This window comes from Morone saxatilis, unplaced genomic scaffold (genome assembly GCF_004916995.1).
Source record: "Morone saxatilis isolate NCDOM2014 unplaced genomic scaffold, NCSU_SB_2.0 Contig5, whole genome shotgun sequence".
Lineage (NCBI taxonomy): Eukaryota > Metazoa > Chordata > Actinopteri > Moronidae > Morone > Morone saxatilis.
Genome location: NW_023340095.1, coordinates 3,957,829 through 3,972,552, shown reverse-complemented (window position 1 = coordinate 3,972,552; position 14,724 = coordinate 3,957,829). Strand labels below are relative to the sequence as shown.

General features: G+C 40.4%; 4 protein-coding genes across 4 annotated transcripts; 2 read left to right on the top strand and 2 right to left on the bottom strand.

The window, feature by feature from the left end:
• Positions 1-160: 160 nt before the first annotated feature.
• ormdl1 (ORMDL sphingolipid biosynthesis regulator 1) lies at positions 161-4,543 on the top strand. Its single transcript, XM_035677114.1, has 4 exons — positions 161-267; positions 1,452-1,631; positions 3,272-3,423; positions 3,596-4,543. The coding sequence occupies exons 2-4, from the start codon at positions 1,458-1,460 to the stop codon at positions 3,729-3,731; spliced, it is 462 nt and encodes a 153-aa protein (XP_035533007.1). The 5' UTR covers positions 161-267; positions 1,452-1,457; the 3' UTR covers positions 3,732-4,543.
• A 1,212-nt stretch (positions 4,544-5,755) lies between these two features.
• Positions 5,756-9,716, bottom strand: adat3 (adenosine deaminase tRNA specific 3). The gene is made up of 2 exons (XM_035677199.1): positions 9,630-9,716; positions 5,756-6,910 (listed from the first exon to the last, which is right to left on the bottom strand). Exon 2 carries the CDS (start codon positions 6,893-6,895, stop codon positions 5,852-5,854), a length of 1,044 nt encoding a protein of 347 aa, XP_035533092.1. The 5' UTR covers positions 6,896-6,910; positions 9,630-9,716; the 3' UTR covers positions 5,756-5,851.
• Positions 7,726-9,708, bottom strand: alkbh6 (alkB homolog 6). Its single transcript, XM_035677200.1, has 2 exons — positions 9,630-9,708; positions 7,726-8,798 (listed from the first exon to the last, which is right to left on the bottom strand). The coding sequence occupies exon 2, from the start codon at positions 8,791-8,793 to the stop codon at positions 8,089-8,091; it is 705 nt and encodes a 234-aa protein (XP_035533093.1). The 5' UTR covers positions 8,794-8,798; positions 9,630-9,708; the 3' UTR covers positions 7,726-8,088.
• Positions 9,717-9,911: 195 nt separating the features above from the next.
• Positions 9,912-12,761, top strand: osgepl1 (O-sialoglycoprotein endopeptidase-like 1). Its single transcript, XM_035675904.1, has 7 exons — positions 9,912-10,343; positions 10,424-10,811; positions 10,887-11,091; positions 11,240-11,388; positions 12,191-12,321; positions 12,403-12,474; positions 12,576-12,761. The coding sequence occupies exons 1-7, from the start codon at positions 10,144-10,146 to the stop codon at positions 12,658-12,660; spliced, it is 1,230 nt and encodes a 409-aa protein (XP_035531797.1). The 5' UTR covers positions 9,912-10,143; the 3' UTR covers positions 12,661-12,761.
• The last annotated feature ends 1,963 nt before the right edge of the window (positions 12,762-14,724 follow it).

The window sequence follows — 14,724 nt, the reverse complement described above, 5'->3', positions numbered from 1 at the left end:
TTAAACACAATCCGTCCTCTAACTCACCTACACTTTAACCACGTGTAACTTAAATCTTAATATAACCACCTGTTGCGTATGACTTGTTGAAGGGGCTAAACGCAGCCTGACAAGTCAACGTGAAGGGGAAATCACCTCCATGAGTTCGCCTTCTAACCACGTCTCTTTCCGGTCGGGGTCAGTCTATCACACATCAACAAGGGAGATAAACTATTTCTCTCCATAGCAGTCTGTTCCCATAAATACCTCCACTGCTCGCTACCACCTGTAAGTTTGCAACGCTGGCTTGTGTGTGTGTGTTCACGTTACACTTTTTAACCGCGTTACGTTACTTCTTGTTCTTGACCAACTTGGTTTCAGGGTAGTGGTGGTGTTTTTGGTGCAGGTTATGTACTGGAGGACGAGAATAATGTCTCATGTTTACACACCTACTTTTTACAAGACAGGATGGACATTAAAGAATAGATAAGGAGTGCAGTCAGTTTTAATTGCATGTCATTGTTTATGTAAATGTGTTTTTTAACAGGCGTGCAGTTTGTAAAGTAATCAGCAAATAGACAAAGCCAGTAAACAGTTTGAGCACCAAAACACGTTTTTATTTTGATTTTAATTTTTAGTCAAATCTTGTGAAAAGGATTCTTTCCTGTTGTCTCATTCATTCCTGTCGTTGCAGATACTTGCTTTCTATAAGTAATCGTTGTTATCAGACTCAATATATCTGTTACTGCATGTGTAAACCTTGAATCTGTCTGTCTGACTGAGAATGAGCTCAGGTATCCCAAATATAATGTGATTGTGGACAGTTATTTGGTTAAATGTTAGGGCTTATGTACTGTTGCACTGAGCCTTTCTGCTTTAAACTTCTTTAGAAACAGTTATAATTTTGTAGAGAGTGTAGTGAACTGTTGAATGTTGGCATGCACCTGAAACATGCTGAAGGAAGTCATTAATGCCCTTAAAGACTGCAACTTACCCCCTTTTCTTTCATCCAGTCTGTGTGCCAGAGGGCAAAGTTCAATAAGGTTGCACAAGGTGTTTTTGTTGTTATCACATTTGGACTTGCTGTTGAGGGCCAAAGTGCTGCATTGCTGCTTTTAAATAAAAGTATAGCAGATAGAAAATTGTAAATAAAGCACTCCTGGAGTCTTCTGCAGTTCGCAGCGTGTTTTGCAGAGTAGATGTGACGTGTGTATGGCTGCTTAAAGTGTTACAGGATTACAGGATTCACAGGTCACTTTTTGTTAATGGACATTGACACGACCACTGATCTGACTTTATAAGTACCTGAGAAATGCCAGAGATTCAAAAACCATGGAAAAAAAATAGATTTTATTAAACAGATCAATGCTGAAAGTTTAGTTGTTTTTTAAATAATGAGGAGAAATACAACTGTTGCACAGAAGTGTTTATTGTTTAGTGAATATATATGTGTGTGTATTTTCTGTTCACAGACCAGAATGAATGTGGGTGTGGCACACAGTGAGGTGAACCCAAACACTCGGGTCATGAACAGTCGAGGGATCTGGCTGACCTATGCACTTGGTGTTGGAATACTTCACATCGTGCTCTTGAGCATACCCTTCTTTAGCGTGCCAGTGGTGTGGACTCTAACTAATGTCATACACAACTTTGTAAGTCACATTTCGCACACTGTCACTGCGGCTCACCGGGCCCAACCAACAGCACCAGGCCATTCAGATCACTACCAGAATCACTCTCCACAGCAATGACTCATTTTGATTGAAGGGTGTTTTACATAAACACTTAGAGTAACTCAAAGTTAGTTGCAGCCTCACAGGCCAAATGAATGTTGCATGCATGTGTAGCAGCCTGGTGTCTGTTACCTTCTGCCTTGTCTGTGCTTGTGTGTGCTTGTTGAAGACGTGCTCTATTTCCGGGGAGGCTGTTCTGAAAGCGTGGCCCATTGTGATCATTTCTCCTCCACAAGGTCTGCAGAGCCCGAAGCGGTTAACGGGGATTGTGTGTCGCAGCCAATACGGAAAGGCTATTAACAGTAACCGCTAAGGTCAACTATAGCCGATTGTTTTCCACACAATACGACAGCAGTGTGCTCGTTATGGCCTTGGCCGTATGTCAGCGTTTTAGCTTTATGACTCTCGCCTCTGTAATGCAGGTTTTCCATTTAAAGCCGAATTCCTGTGTTTTGACATTGAGGCATGTAATTGGAAAATGAGTGGCATTCCCAAGATAGCTAGTGTAGCAATAAATCCTCATCGTCTTGTCCTTTTCTCTTTTTTCTTTTGGGCTCTTGAATGTGTATTTGTCAAGCACCACAAGCACCAGGCAGGAGTTGTTTCTGTTGGGTTCTTCTGTCTCTACTCTTTATGCCTTAAAGGTCCAGTGTGTAACATTTAGGAGTATAATATCCATAGGTATGTTTCCTTTAGTGTATAATTACCTGAATATAGGAACTGTTATGGTTTTGCTACCTTAGTAGGAGCCGTTTTTATATTTAACAGACTCTGGCTGTAGACAAGGCCTTGTACATTAATAGTTTCACAATTCACATCCAGTTTTTATTCCCAGGTCGTCAAATACTGGCGCCATTGGTGTTCAGTTAGTTGCAATCTGCAGCTTCACCACTAGATGCCACTAAATCGTACACACTGGCCCTTTAGATACTCTTAAAGTCAGACACCAAAGCTCCTGCGGCAACTCCGAGTTACAGGGTTTTTCTTTGTCAGAGGAAAGTAAACAGAGATTTTTTTACTACAGCCAGAGGCTTTATATCCTGTATTTGCAAAGAAAAAAAAAAACCCAGTCCAAGTTCTCTTACATATAAAGGACCAGTGTGTAGGATTTGGATGTGCTAGTGAAGTTGCAGATTGCAGCTAACTGAACACCACTGGTGTCTGTGTTTGACAACCCGGGACGCAGTTGGTCCTCTCTACAGCCAGTGTTTGGTTTGTCCTGTCCCTGGGCTACTGTAGACACAATGGCAGATTCCAGGGAATGTGCCATGTAGATATAAACGGCTCATTCTAAGGTAACGAAACCATAACAATTCCTTTATTCAGGCAATTATACACTAATTAAAACATACCTATGAATATTATATTCCATTTCTGCCAATAGATCCTTGTAAATGTTACACACTGGACTTTTAAACTTTCATATATAAGAACATTATTTAAAATCAACAGTATTTTATGACTCCAAATTGAAATGAATTGTGACACATTGGGCCACTTCATTTTATCTGTCTGCTATGCTATTACTGCACTACCGGCTGTGTTTTTTGTCCCTACAGGGAATGTATGTCTTTATGCATGCAGTGAAAGGCACACCTTTTGAGACCCCCGACCAAGGAAAAGCCAGACTTCTTACGCATTGGGAACAGCTTGACTACGGCGTGCAGTTCACTTCATCTAGAAAGTTTTTCACCATCTCCCCAATCATTCTGTATGTATTAGATATCATATGGTTCTGTCTTTAGACGTATTATTTAGATATACATACAGAAGAGTACTACTTTATATGGTTGTTAATATGTTGTGTTTTCTCTTCCTGCATATTCCTTGTGTTAGATTTTATGGTTTATTTTTTTAATGAACCCGTCTGTTTTGCTCCACAGATACTTCTTGGCAAGTTTCTACACAAAGTACGACACGACACACTTCGTCATAAACACAGCCTCACTTTTGAGCGTCCTGATCCCCAAGCTGCCACAACTACACGGAGTCAGACTTTTCGGCATCAACAAGTATTAAGTTATTGTAAATGCTGTGCCTCATAGCAACAGAAGTTGATTCCTGTGTAGTCTTTACCGCCGATGTGTGTACTAAGTCGTACAGTTTGTGTAAACGTCACTGTCGTCGTTTAGATGTCAGGTTTAAGATGAAATGTTAAAAAACAAACAGGAGTAGGTTTGTAGATGACAGGATGCCATATGCATTACTAACTTATGTGAATATTTAATAATGTATTTTTGGCCTGTGTAGACCTGGGCTGGCCCAGGCATCAGCAAGGCTTTTGGTTGAGTTTATTATTTTTCTTTCTGTCTTTGCTCTCAGTTCACATGGCAACACAAATTGTCAGTATGAGTCTGTTTCTAACAACAAAAGATGTCCCAAATGTATTTTTCAAAGATGTTTACTTCCTAAGGGTAGGAGCCTGTGGCTCGTTGTTTATTGGTACACTCTCATTTTGTAATGGGTGTCAAACTTATTCATGCTGAGTGACGAATGGAATCATATTCCTTATTTGCATGATTTCCTTGGTATGTGAATCATTTCTCATTTGTAACTCAATCAAAGTAGGGCAGGCTTTTTTTTCATTGTACAGTTTTTTTTTGTGAATGTTATGTCCTGTATGTAGAAATGAGACAAATTATTGTTGTCAGGTTAAGTGTTTACTGAGGGAGGTCTACAGTGTCCGTGTGATAAACTTACATTCATGTAGCTGCTCTCTTTAGATTATGACTTTTTGCTACCAATGCAGCTAGTCCTGCTTTGTTTGGCCATAGCTCATAGTACTCTTGAGAGTTCTTGTTCTTAACCTTATTAAAATGTTTGTGCCCTCACACTGTTCTGTGTCTCATTGCATGGTGCATTGCATGGTGCATCCCTATGGTTATGGGATTTTGAGAATGTAATGAGACTTTTGACTATTTTCCACAAAGGAAATGTCAGTTAATTTGAGGAGTTTACGGATGAATACAGAACATTTTCTACACGTTTTTCTTTGGATGTGAGCTATTCATAAACTATGGTATGAAGCTAAACTTTTGACCTGAGAAGTAATCCTAGGTTTATCAGGAAAGGCATTAACACCGACCTAACCCGGGTTCACAGTAAAATAGCTGTAATGGTGGAGTATTACAACAGATTACACATAAATAACATTTATCTGAACCTAATTTATGTACTAAATAGTTTGAAAACAAATGACAAGTTGCTGGATTCTGTCAGATTCTATATAAAAGATTAAATCTTTAACAAAACCAGGTCACACAATGTCACTTAAGTCAATTGCAGAGGCTGTTCTGGACCTGGATTTCCAACCTACTGCAAACAAGGAAATCTCCAATCTTGATATGTTGAATTTAAAGATCCACTCCACACATGTATTAAAACAGATACAAACAATCTTGGAATAATAATGTGTGTCTGATATGTTTTTCTTTCTGCAAAACAGTTTAATCCCCACATTAAAATCCTTAAAAAGGCATCTACTCTGTTCACCTCATTAAAAAATGTAAAAAATAATATCCATAATCTTTGTTTTTTTGTAGAAAAAATGCAGATTTAGTTAATTTCTGAAGTTTTCCTGCTGGACTTTTCCTCCTTCACTGTAAAGTCCATTCTCAGTGTCTGGTGGATCTCACTGTATAACTTTCATACTGGATCAGGTTGACTTCCAAACTATTTGTGATGTCACAAATAATACTTGTGGGCTACGCTCCTAAAAATCAAATCTTCTTTAACATCCCCTGCAGGTTAATGCGACAAAACAATGTAAATATAAAATTTTAGCTGGTAGCTTAGTTGCTGTATTTTTAAATTTTATTTAAAACATACATGCTTTTTCCTATAATCACAAATTATTATTTAATTTTTATTGTGCTAATGTTGTATCTTAAGTCTGGCTTCAGTGTCGCTGACTTTCTCTTTAAAGCCCGTAAGTCACAGTTTTAAGGTCGCAGTCAAAAACCTCAGTCTAAAGGAAAGTCAGCACTATAGTGGGAACCTAATTATTGGTTTTCATATACAAATATGCTCTCAATACAACACCACATGATTAAAAACTTTATTTAAAATAAATGCAAAAGTAAAACAGTGATAACGAGAATTCAAAGAGTTTTCCAGCTGATGAATTAAAATACATTTGTTTATCTACTTTCCCTTTTAACGTGCTCGTCCAAACTGTTAAGATCCTCACACTGCTTGCCCAAGACTCCTTTATAAACCTCAAAGCGATGGTTCAAATCTTTCTGCGAGTGGATTTTATATTTGGTCCCGAAGGCCCCGTCAGCAGAGACGCTCCCATAGAAGACGCGACCTATCCGGGAGTGCACCAGCGCCATGGCGCACATGACACAAGGTTCCCGGGTCACATAAAGGTCATACCCAGTGCATATGTACGGCTGAGAGCTCGCCTCTGCACCAGGAACCTTCTGAACGGTGTCTGAGGTTAGTGAAGTAAAGCTGCATGCAGGGTATCTGTCATAGGTGTAACATCCACCGCCCTGGCTCCGAGCCACAAGGTCAATGCAGACCATGACTGCGTGATGAAGAGGGTGATCGCCTCTGCAGTCATGGCCCACCGCAATGATCCTCTCCATCGCTGGGTCGACCATCACGGCCCCCACCGCCTCCATTCCCAACTCGTTCGCTGCTCTGGCAGCAGTCAAAGCAGAGGTCATGTACACGTGCATCCTGGCTTTCTGAGGCGCGCCGAAGAGCTCTCCTCTCAGGGCGACGGTCACCTGTTTGTCCTCGTGAAAGGAGGTCGGCCAGTGTTTGCTCGCCAGCTCAAACTGGGGTCGGGTCAAGGGGGGACGTGCAGGGACCTTAACCACAAAAGGCTCACCCAGTCCGTCTGATTTAACTCCATCTGAGGGGAGCAGAGAGTCGATGCTGACCACCTTCATGGCTCGTGCGTCACTGACCAGGCACAGAAGGACTTCCAGAGGGTGAGGGCTGCCCTTCTGCTTGACCGCCCGCACCCTCTTGACATGCTGAAGGTCAGTCAACGGGTAGAGGCTGTTCAGCTCCCGGACCAGTCGAGATGTCTCCTTCTTGTTGACAATGGGTGCAGCATACGCCTCTACCAGCTCGACGTCTTGTGACTGCTCATCTGACAGTACAGGATAAGCAACCCAGGAGTCGGTGTCACACTCCGATCCCTTCCAGCGTTTGGTCTGTGGCTCCATTGTTTTGGTCTTCTCCTGTGAAATATGATTTCACACCAAAGTGAAACAAAGTCAGTGTATTTTCAGGACAGGGCACAAGATGAAAGAACATTTCAGACTGGTTTATAGAACAACAGCTTTAGACAAAAAAACAAGACCACTGCATCGTTTTATTGCCTTAACAGAGGTCAGCAGGTCAGGGCAGATTGTTATTCTAGCTCAAAATACGAAGAAGCTAGTTGTAACTTAAAAGAGTGAACTTGTAATAAATCATATACTCTGGTTAATGAGTGACACACTGGATGTGCCATTTCATTCATTTTCAGTTTGGTGATGTTTGTCTGATTATTCAGCCATAAAATACAGTGCAGTTAAGTTATGTGTTATTCTTAATTTGTACAATTAAAAGTAACATCATTTTGTATCCATGCCAACTGAATCATGCTGATTTGAATTATATTTGTTTGCTTATTGTGGAACTAAAGTGGATTTATACCGGAGCCCAACTGATACTGAATTTCTGAGGCCAATTTTATTTATTTTTTTAATAAATAACTCTTAAAGATCCTCTCCAGACATGTATTAAGACATAATTAATACAGTCTGCTTGGAGCAATAATGTGTGTCTGAAGTTTTCTCTGCAAAAAGGAAGTCTAACTTTAACTTCACCTCATTAAAATACCAGAAACTATGAATATGCTAATTCTGTTCAATTTTATATCTCAGGCATTTCAGTACTGCAATGTGTTAACTTATCTACCGATAACAATACACCTGTGAAAAGCTGAAATCAAACACTTGTATATCAGTCAAAAGTTAATCAATAAAGTAAATAATGCACACACAAACACAACCAGTTATGATTTTACATCTATTTTATTTATGTAGCGCTGAAACAAGAAGAATAATGATTACAGTCATTCACCAACTAAAAGTAAGAAACATTTGGTCACAGCTTCAGAGTTGCACATACACGCTTCGCTTTCTGATAATAAATTGAATGTTTGAAAGTTTTTTTAAGACATTTAAAGACAGCGTTTCTTCTGTCGTTATTTGATCCATAGATATGCAAACATAGGTCCCATAATCCCTCGTAACATTTAAAAAAATGAATCCATGATTCAAACAATTTCTAGTTGCAACCTTCAGATAGAAGTGATCCATTATAGACATGTGAAACATAATTCTTAAAGCAGCCTGGAGGAGTCTTTCCTTCATTTCCTCCCCAGTATAAGCTTCGTCTTCATAACTTTGGGCACATGTCTTATGGTCAGTGACACTCTGGTGCCTCGGGTCAGCGTCTCTCCTGGCAGGGCCCCGGCGGCGGACAGGTTCACCACCTTGTCCGTCAGCGTGTCCTGGGCGTGGGGCCGGATGCCGTGCAGGAGCCTCTGGTACATCTCATCCTGCAGGATCAGAAGACTGCGCGGCTTCACCAGCAGGGAGAAGAGGAAGCGGTTCTCCTCGGTCTGCGGTGCGTCGTCCTCCAGGCTGCTGATGGGCGCGTAGAAGTCGAGGAGGGTGTGAGAGCCCAGGCTGATGGTGGTGACGGTAGGGTGGTACAGCGGGCCGTCTTCGTGAGGCATAATCCCCTCTCCTTGTTTGTACTCATTCACCAACACATGATTGGCAGTTTTCCCACCGAATGCACCCAGAGAGGAGATTTTCTCGCAGTGCGTCTGGAGCCAGTCGGGAATCTTTTCTGCCAGCATGCCTTTGGGATGCGGTGAGCCTCCCCAGTTCTGCAGCCTTCGGCCTGACAGCTGAGTCCATTTAGTTTTTGGAGACCTGTGCACCTGCTGTTGAAGGTAGGACTCCTCGTCTTCAGATATGAAATCTGGGATGTAATACACTGTTGGTGGGGCATCTTTTAAGACAAACTGCTTCAACTCCTCCAAAATACAAGCTGGGTGATCCATGCCTCCTTTAAAGTCAACATGAGATGCTTGTTAAAACCTAAGTTTTTTTAAAAAAAAAAGAAGTGCTAATGCTGGCTGACAGCAACTACTTACTGAAACGTCTGCAATGTGTATTAAAGTGTGCAGGTTAATAATAAAATATCATCTATTTCCATCCATCCAAGGCATTTCTGTGTATGTTGATAGCTTTAGCAACTTCTTTTAGCTTCCTCAACCCTTTTGCATACAATCTACGCGTACATAATGAGAAATATAGAGCGTCAAACAGGTTATATTATCATATATATATATATATATATATATATATAAGTTCGCTGACAACTATGAAAAGGGTCCTGGTTTCTTTGTTTGTTGTTAAAAAGACAAACTGCAGCAGAAAAATCCCACAACGTAAAAGAAGTGGACGTAATGGTGCCTTTAAAGCTGTGGTAATTCGGAGCTTTATCGTGGCAAAAACGTACCGTTACCCGTCAACTTACCGCTGCCTGTTGATGCCGAGACAAACAACACGTATAGAATAAGTCACGTATTATCTCAGATGTTATATCGTTGCCTCTATATAACACTGGACTTTTTTTAATCACACGCACAGCAACCTCTGCCTTTCTCCACAATAACATGCGTTATTCCGCTGATGTTGTACAGTTTTTGCAGAATTCCGACATTTTTGGTATCCCCTGAAGGCAGCACGGCCAACTACACGCAAACGGCTACTTTTACATTCTGACGCAGCGCCATGTTTGTTAACACGAACCGACACAGCGCCGCTATCAACATAAGTTAATACTTAAAAATGCAAATAGTTTAACCATTAAGTGACACGAAATGATCTTTACCTCTTTTCGATATCAAAACCTAGAAGAGAATACCGGAAAACACCCAGTTAACCGCTCGACTCCATGCTTTCATGCTTGTGTCGCAGACTAAAATGTCCCCTTAAAAGAAAACCCACATTTTATTTTCTAAATAATTTTTTTAAAGTTATTTGCTTTTTAAAAATAAACATTTGTTGGGTATACTGTTAAAGTGGATAGCATACTTTTCTTTTAATGTCTTTTAGGTACTTAATTTAATGTGACATATTTGCCGCTGCACGGAATTATTTACATGTGACACAGCGACACGGAAGCGAAATATGAGTAAAGACAGATTAGAGAATACACTTGTGCTTTCTACTTGGGACTAAATGGACTTTATGTGTTTCCTAATGTGAAGCTGGGGCCACATTCTCTTTATATCGTCCTCATTTTGGTCATATTGTGAGTTTAAAACCAAATGGGAACTAAGTTGAGGTCACCTTCAGTGAATAGACTGCTTAAACTCCCAGTTGTAACATAAAGTTCATGAACAATGTTTCCTACAAATGCAAGACATGTGCACAGGTTGTTAAAGTTCAGACACACAGTGTGGGGCCCCGTTGGAACAGCACCGTGCTCCAGACTGGTTCTGGGCATCGAGACAAGCTGTGATGAAACTGGAGCTGCTGTGCTGGACGAGACAGGGGACATACTGGGAGAGGCTCTACATTCACAGAAAGAAGTACATCTGAGGTGGGTGTCAGAGCTGTTTTATATCACTGGTTGCATGGCTTTTGTTTGACACATCTTCCCTTGTTTCTTTAACGCTGCAGGACCGGTGGCATCATCCCCACAGTGGCACAGCAGCTCCACAGAGAAAACATACAGCGTGTGGTCCAGGAGGCTTTGGAGAGGAGCAACGTGGAGCCGAGCCAGCTCTCGGCGGTGGCCACCACGGTGAAGCCGGGCTTGGGCTTGAGTTTGGGCATCGGCCTTGAGTTCAGTCAGAGGTTTGTGAGGCAGCACGACAAGCCCTTCATCCCCATCCACCACATGGAAGCCCACGCCCTGACCGTCAGGATGCTCCAACCTGTCGCCTTCCCCTTCCTCGTCCTGCTCGTCTCTGGCGGTCACTCGCTTCTCGCTGTGGCCCGAGGAGTGGACGACTTCTTGCTTTTGGGCCACACTCTGGATGAAGCTCCAGGGGATACACTGGATAAAGTATGACCTTAAAATGTGGCTGTTGTCGATTATACACAAATGTAATGTCTTTTTTTTTTGTGTGTGGATTCGCAGGTGGCCAGACGTCTGTCCCTCATTAAACACCCGCAGTGCTCCACACTGAGTGGAGGACAAGCTATAGAGCTGCTGGCGAAGGACGGAGACAGGACGAGGTTCCCTTTTAAGACACCCATGGGACGAATGTACGACTGCTGCTTTTCTTTTGCTGGGATACGAAATCAAGTTACAATGACGATAATTAAAAAAGAGAAGGAGGAAGGTATGTGGTCAGATTCTCAGACCGTTTTCTGCAGCATACATTTGAGCTTTTATTAGGTTTATTCAATATACTCCTTCTTCCTCCAGTATTGTTTAAGTTGTTCTGTCTGGATAAACTGGATTTGTAACCGTTTTCCCTCCGTCTGTAGGTGTAGAACAGGGCGCACTGTTATCATGTGTGAATGACATTGCAGCGGCGACACAGCACACAGTTGCCTCTCATCTGGCGAAGCGCACACACCGTGCCATCATGTTCTGTAAGGCAGCCGGCCTGCTGCCACCAGACAATCCCACCTTGGTCAGTGCTTCATGATAAGTAATAAGTGCTTGCATGAAAACAGCAATGCCAGTTCCCAGCGCTGCAGTTATTAAATGGGATTTTAACCAATCTCAATTTCTTCCTTTTTCCTTATTTATGAGGTTGATTATTTAAATATTGACACTCAGATCTTGTTTTACTGTACTGTTCTCACATTAACATCTTCTTACATCAGGAATACTGAGAAAGACTGACAACTAACTCGTTTTTTGTGCAACTCCATCCAGCGTCATCGACTGAATAAAGAATTCAGAGTGCTTTTTAAAGGATAAGCCTAATGATATTCTATATTTAGCTTATTATCGACAATAATGCCGTCATAAAGTTGTTCATAGTCTCCATGAAAAGAACTTTTTGCTCCTGTTTGAGTAACGTTTGCTAAAAACTACAGTGCCCTGCTGATTTAAAGAAATTAAATTTTACCATGAACATTATTATATATAAACACACAAATACACACACAAAGTAAAATTATTGTTGTTTGTTTGAAATTTGGTTTTGTTGTTTTATTACTGATCTGTATATACATATATTTTACAGATGATTTGGCAATGTAAACGTCTGTTTCCCCCCCCCCGCCTGTAAAGCCCCTTTGAATTGAATTGAATATTTTCGACCCATTTTTAACAGTAGGGGTGTATTAAGATGGACTAACACATTATTGGTTTTGGTCTCGTCAATTGATTTGTTGACAACGAGAGAAATAACACCAGCCTGATCCTTTAACTTGGAGAACATTGTGAATATGGATTTAAAGATTTCTTCTTCCTTTTCTCTTCAGGTGCTGTCTGGAGGAGTTGCAAGCAATCAATATATACGCAAGGCTTTAACCATTATCACTGAGGCGACAGGACTACACCTGCTCTGTCCTCCGGCAAAATTCTGCACTGACAACGGAGTGATGATTGCATGGTGTGTATACTGACTCGGTAAAGGTTTGACGGGGAATGCAATCAGACGATGTGCATTTACATTTTTTGGTTTTTCAACCAGGAACGGCGTTGAACGGCTGAGAGAAGGAAAAGGGATCCTGCCTCCAAACGTGGACGTCTTCTATGAGCCAAAGTAAGTGAAATAAATATCTCATTTAAAAATGTCAGTGCAGACTGAATTCTGGTTTGATTTCTTTGTGCTGCTGCTTAAAAAACATGAATGTTGTATTTCAGGGCACCGCTGGGAGTCGACATGACGGCTGAGGTGAAGGCAGCAGCCATCAAAGTGCCGTCAGTGAAGATGAAGATCCCCAACTGACCAAAAAAAGTGTTTTCCCATGTTAAAGTATATACTGTGTATATGCTATCAATGTATAAGCATATTAAACAGCTATTTATTAATAAAAGTGTTTTTATACATCTCGGTTTTTTAAAATATGCTTTAAAAAAACGACCTGAAAATTTGAAATCCAAACAATTTAAAACAATAAAGCCATATTTTTTGTGTTTGTAAAGAATAACCCGAACAATATGGCTGCTTCATAAATTATAGGTGTCTGATAATTCTACAAAGGTTTGTTCTTCTGGTAAATTATCAGTATTTGCTTCATGATAAGTTCTTAAATAATACAATTTTAAATGTAACCACATTTATGTGGAATAACGTGTAATATTTGAGCATCTTTACGGTTGAATCAACAACCCGAGGGTCATAAGCAGCACGGAAGTGTTGCATTCCTGTTTGACTGTATGTGTTACACAGCAAGCTGGTTTTTGCCACCTCAACGCTAATTTGAACCAATTTCCAAGAAGGAATCAAGTGTTTACTGTTCCTTTGTATGTAGAGTACAGGAGAACAGGAGAACTCAATTTATTGTGCCACCTACACGTTAGGACAGAAAAACATGACCTGCAGCTTCTTGCTGGGGAAAAATGGGACCAAACTGTAACTGTAACAAAATCTACTGTAAGGCTATTCAGCTTTTGATTTATCGAGTACACTTTATTAAATTGAGGTGTACTATGGAGTGTAATCTAGCTCACTGAGGTACACACAGAATTGGCTAAGCACTACCCTCTAGTGGTTGGTTTAGGTATGTGCAGCTAAAGAGTGATGGATGTGACCAAGTACAAATTTGAGGTACTTTACTTGAGTATTTCTATTTTTATGCAACTTTATACTTTATATTCCACTACATTTGTTTGATAGAATATGATTTGTTGCTGTAGATTAGAGTACTTATGATACTTTTCACGTACATTTTTTCTGATAATTATAGACGGGCGTTTCCAGAGGTGGGGGCCTGGGATGGAAACCTATGTGTTTATCTTTTGTTCTAAAACGTGTTATTGACCGAGATAACCATGTATATTAGATTGTAATGTGCATAGAATAATGGAATCATACATTTTTAATTTGTTTGTTTTGATATCGGCATTATATATGAGCCATCAGTCGCTCTACTTATCGGCAACAGAAATAGAAAAACCCATTTCAGTCAACCACTCCTGATAATACTTACATACTTTGCCTTAAGTAAGGTTTTGAATGCAGAACCTTTATAATTTGGTATTAGTACTTTTACTTAAGTAAATGATCTGAATACTTTCACCACTGCACCTCAACACACAGTGGAGGGGAGTTCCTTTTATCAATGAACATGCAGAGAAAACCAACAAATGACATGTGACATACAGTAGTTTTCCACACACATACTATGGTTTATTTATTGTGTTACTGAATACAACAACTGTTCAACTGGATACAATGATAATCATTAGTTTGACAACATAAAGATGTACAAAAGAACTTGTAAACATGTCTGACAAACAACAACACGCATCCATGTGCATTTTATCATCAATTATATTCAAACTTCACAGAGAACAGACACATTTCTTTTAGGTTTGTTTATATATTGGACATCCTATCTGAGGAAGAAAAGATGAGTCTTCGCAGTCACCTTCTTTAATTTAAATCCGACTGTATCTGTGGATCTGGTGTGATATTGCAGATTAGAGGGCAGGAAATTCACAGGGAGGTGGGACAATTAAAGCTCCTTTTTCTTTTGTCTGTGGTTAAACCACTTTCTAAAATCTCACATGACAGTCATGTTACAGTTTCACTGATCCCACAACATTGTGCAATCTTGTGGGTTCTGCAAACTGAATCAATGTTCACAGACAGAAATAAAACATTTAAAATGCTAAAATTTAGTGGTATTTGCACAAAAGTCCAAGTTTTCACATGTGTTGGATTTTTTCTTAAATGCATAGTTGAATAAAGAGGCTAGTTCGCCGGCTTGGAAAGATTTTGGGGACCAGTGTGTAACATTTAGGAGGATCTATTGGCAGAAACTGAATATAATATTCATAAGTATGT

What these genes read in the sequence shown, in the direction of transcription:
- alkbh6 (XM_035677200.1), bottom strand. Translation starts at nt 8,793, where the DNA reads ATGGATCACCCAGCTTGTATTTTGGAGGAGTTGAAGCAGTTTGTCTTA.
- ormdl1 (XM_035677114.1), top strand. Translation starts at nt 1,458, where the DNA reads ATGAATGTGGGTGTGGCACACAGTGAGGTGAACCCAAACACTCGGGTC. An exon ending in CTAATGTCATACACAACTTT is followed by an intron (nt 1,632 to 3,271) that starts GTAAGTCACATT and finishes TTGTCCCTACAG; the next exon opens with GGAATGTATGTCTTTATGCA. An exon ending in ACCATCTCCCCAATCATTCT is followed by an intron (nt 3,424 to 3,595) that starts GTATGTATTAGA and finishes TTTGCTCCACAG; the next exon opens with ATACTTCTTGGCAAGTTTCT.
- adat3 (XM_035677199.1), bottom strand. Translation starts at nt 6,895, where the DNA reads ATGGAGCCACAGACCAAACGCTGGAAGGGATCGGAGTGTGACACCGAC.
- osgepl1 (XM_035675904.1), top strand. Translation starts at nt 10,144, where the DNA reads ATGTTTCCTACAAATGCAAGACATGTGCACAGGTTGTTAAAGTTCAGA. An exon ending in CAGAAAGAAGTACATCTGAG is followed by an intron (nt 10,344 to 10,423) that starts GTGGGTGTCAGA and finishes TTAACGCTGCAG; the next exon opens with GACCGGTGGCATCATCCCCA. An exon ending in CACCAGACAATCCCACCTTG is followed by an intron (nt 11,389 to 12,190) that starts GTCAGTGCTTCA and finishes TTTTCTCTTCAG; the next exon opens with GTGCTGTCTGGAGGAGTTGC.